The following is a 2,386-nucleotide window of genomic DNA, read 5'->3' as shown; positions in this document are numbered from 1 at the left end:
GTCCTTGCGTCCTGCATCCTGCGCCCAGAGCCAGGGTCACATGCCTCCACCAGGCTGCTCGCCCGGCCATGGCGCACAGGGGTGGAGACGGCGCTTGCGAGGGCCTGGGCCACCTGCCACACCGGTGAGGGCTGGCGGTGGAGGCGCTGTCCTGAAGATGGGGTGTGGCTGGGGAGAGAAGGCGGAGCAGTGGCAGTGGTGGCAGGAATCTGTGGCTGTCATGGGTCATCTCAGACCCCTGCCTTGCACACTGATTGTCACCGTCGCAGGTGCTGAGGGCAGTTCATCCAAGGAGTGTGCTGGCTTAGGCCATTTAGTGTCGTTGCTCACTGACCAGCTAGGGAGGGAGGCAGCCCGGTGTCCTTGGCAAGGCCACACCACTGATTTCCTGTTTGGGAAGCTCTGGCCCTCCCAGAGAGCCCTGAGGCCAGGCGGTCCGGAGCACTCCGCGGGCGGCCTGGCCGGGCAGCATGGTGGCCTCTAGCTAGGGATGAGTCACACCGGAGCAGCTTACAGGACCCTTAGAAATCAAATCGAGACTTTCCCATCCACACATCTGAGTTAGCGTTGCATTTTTCTTGTGTCCACCCAAGGAATCCTCGGTAATCTAATCATTTTCTTTCTTTATTTTTTATTTTTTTAGGCGAGGCAACCCTTGGTTGACCTCACAGACTGCAAGGATCTTGTCAGCTTACAATCCCTTATATATTTTTTATTTTTTTTACGCCTACAGCACCTGGTCTTCCTAGGCGGTCTCCCATCCAAGTATTAACCAGGGCCTGCTTAGCTTCCGAGATCAGATGGGATCGGGCTTGTTCAGGGCGGCATGGCCGTAGACCCTAATCATTTTCTTTAAATGTCTTCTTTTACTAATTATCCTTCACGAGCCAACTTTATCCTAAGTGGGAAATCCCTGTCACCTGCCATATCGGGAAGCTACCTGTACAGATAACTAAGCGCACAGATGCGATTTGTTAGGCTCTGCTCCAGAGGCACCGAGCGCGAGGCCACCTGTCATCTCGTGTTAAGAGTGAGACGCACACGCGGGCGCCCTGAGGAGGCCAGCGCCAAACCCAGTCTTCCTCCTGGAGCAGCTCACACCGAAAGCGGGTCGGAGGGGGCTCAGTGTTCCGTGATCGACTGTTAGCTCACGATGCGTTCCTGTCTGCTGCTGGGGCTGCCACCCTGGTCCCCCACATTGTCGCACAGAGCGGGGGGAGCCAAGGGCTACCTGAGATTTGTTCTGCTCTGCTGTTAACTTCATCAGCAGTTGTACTGTCTCCATCCAAAGAAACTACCTCTTGGAAGATCTGCCATTATTTCATTTGCCACTAAGAATAAGGCAGAAACTTCGACAGTAAGACACGCCTCAACTTCAGTGATGTAACAGCGTGACAAGCCGCACCTTACCTGTGGATCATGCTGATGTCTCTGAGTGACACATCCTGGGCATTGCGCTAAGGGCTTTGTATTTCTTACCTCGTTTAATCCACACTGAATCCTCACGGGCAGCTGCTATCATTTTATAGAAAGGTTACAGCCATAGTTCTCAGATGGGGCAGTTTTGCCCTCCAGGTGCCACTGAGTGACGTCTGGGGACGTCTGGTCATCACAAGTGGCTGTGCTGCTGGCATCCAGTGGGCGAGGCCAGAGATGCTGCTCCACACCCCGCAGTGCCTAGGACGGCCCCCCACAGAAATGACCTTTCCCCAGTGTTGGCAGTGCCAGTGGGGAGAGACGTTGGGTTAGACACCCACCCTCGTTCCTCTGTGTTTGCCCTAATCGCAGATTAATCCGCGGCCTTTGCAAAAGCCCTCATAAGAAGGACGTTCAGGACTGCAGCCTAGCCTCTGGAGAGCTGGGTATCCCTGGCCACCTTTTTTATGGGGGTGGGGGTCTCGTGTGCTTTTCTCCAGTAATTTAGGCCGAGTTATGCCGCACAGACATCTCGGTGGCGGAGACCCTGTCAATACGGCCTGCACTGGGGCCATGGCTCCTGTGCGGAGGCGCGCAGCCACGAGGCACGGGCAAGGTGATGTGGAAGAGAAGGGAGCGGCTGGCCCAGCCACAGGAGCCTGGGGCTGGCCCCCGCCGAGAGCCCTCCCGTCCTGGGCCAGGTCTCCCATTCTGGTTTTTCCCTCTTCCCCCCAGGGATGCCTTACGGCAGCCGAGAGAACTCCCTCCTCTACTCCGAGATCCCCAAGAAGGTCCGGAAGGAGGCCCTGCTGCTCCTGTCTTGGAAGCAGATGCTGGACCATTTCCAGGTGAGCTGCACCTGTCAGGTCCTGCCTGTGGGCGAGGAAGGTGGGCACGAGTCGCGTCATCAGGCCGCACGCCGTTTCTGTGGGCCCTCAGTTCCCAGGGCCTCGGCCCACCTTGTATCACA

At 56.9% G+C, this 2,386-nt stretch overlaps 1 protein-coding gene and 1 pseudogene across 1 annotated transcript in view; one reads left to right on the top strand and one right to left on the bottom strand.

The window, feature by feature from the left end:
• DPP9 (dipeptidyl peptidase 9) overlaps positions 1-2,386 on the top strand; it is a 34,954-nt gene that overhangs the window by 10,501 nt on the left and 22,067 nt on the right. The window contains exon 2 of the mRNA XM_006904224.3: positions 2,152-2,264. Within this exon, the coding sequence (XP_006904286.1) occupies positions 2,152-2,264 (113 nt within the window). The remainder of the gene's footprint in view (positions 1-2,151; positions 2,265-2,386) is intronic.
• LOC112476102 lies at positions 725-838 on the bottom strand (annotated as a pseudogene).

This window comes from Pteropus alecto, unplaced genomic scaffold (genome assembly GCF_000325575.1).
Source record: "Pteropus alecto unplaced genomic scaffold, ASM32557v1 scaffold30, whole genome shotgun sequence".
Lineage (NCBI taxonomy): Eukaryota > Metazoa > Chordata > Mammalia > Chiroptera > Pteropodidae > Pteropus > Pteropus alecto.
This window is presented reverse-complemented; position numbering and strand designations above follow the sequence as displayed.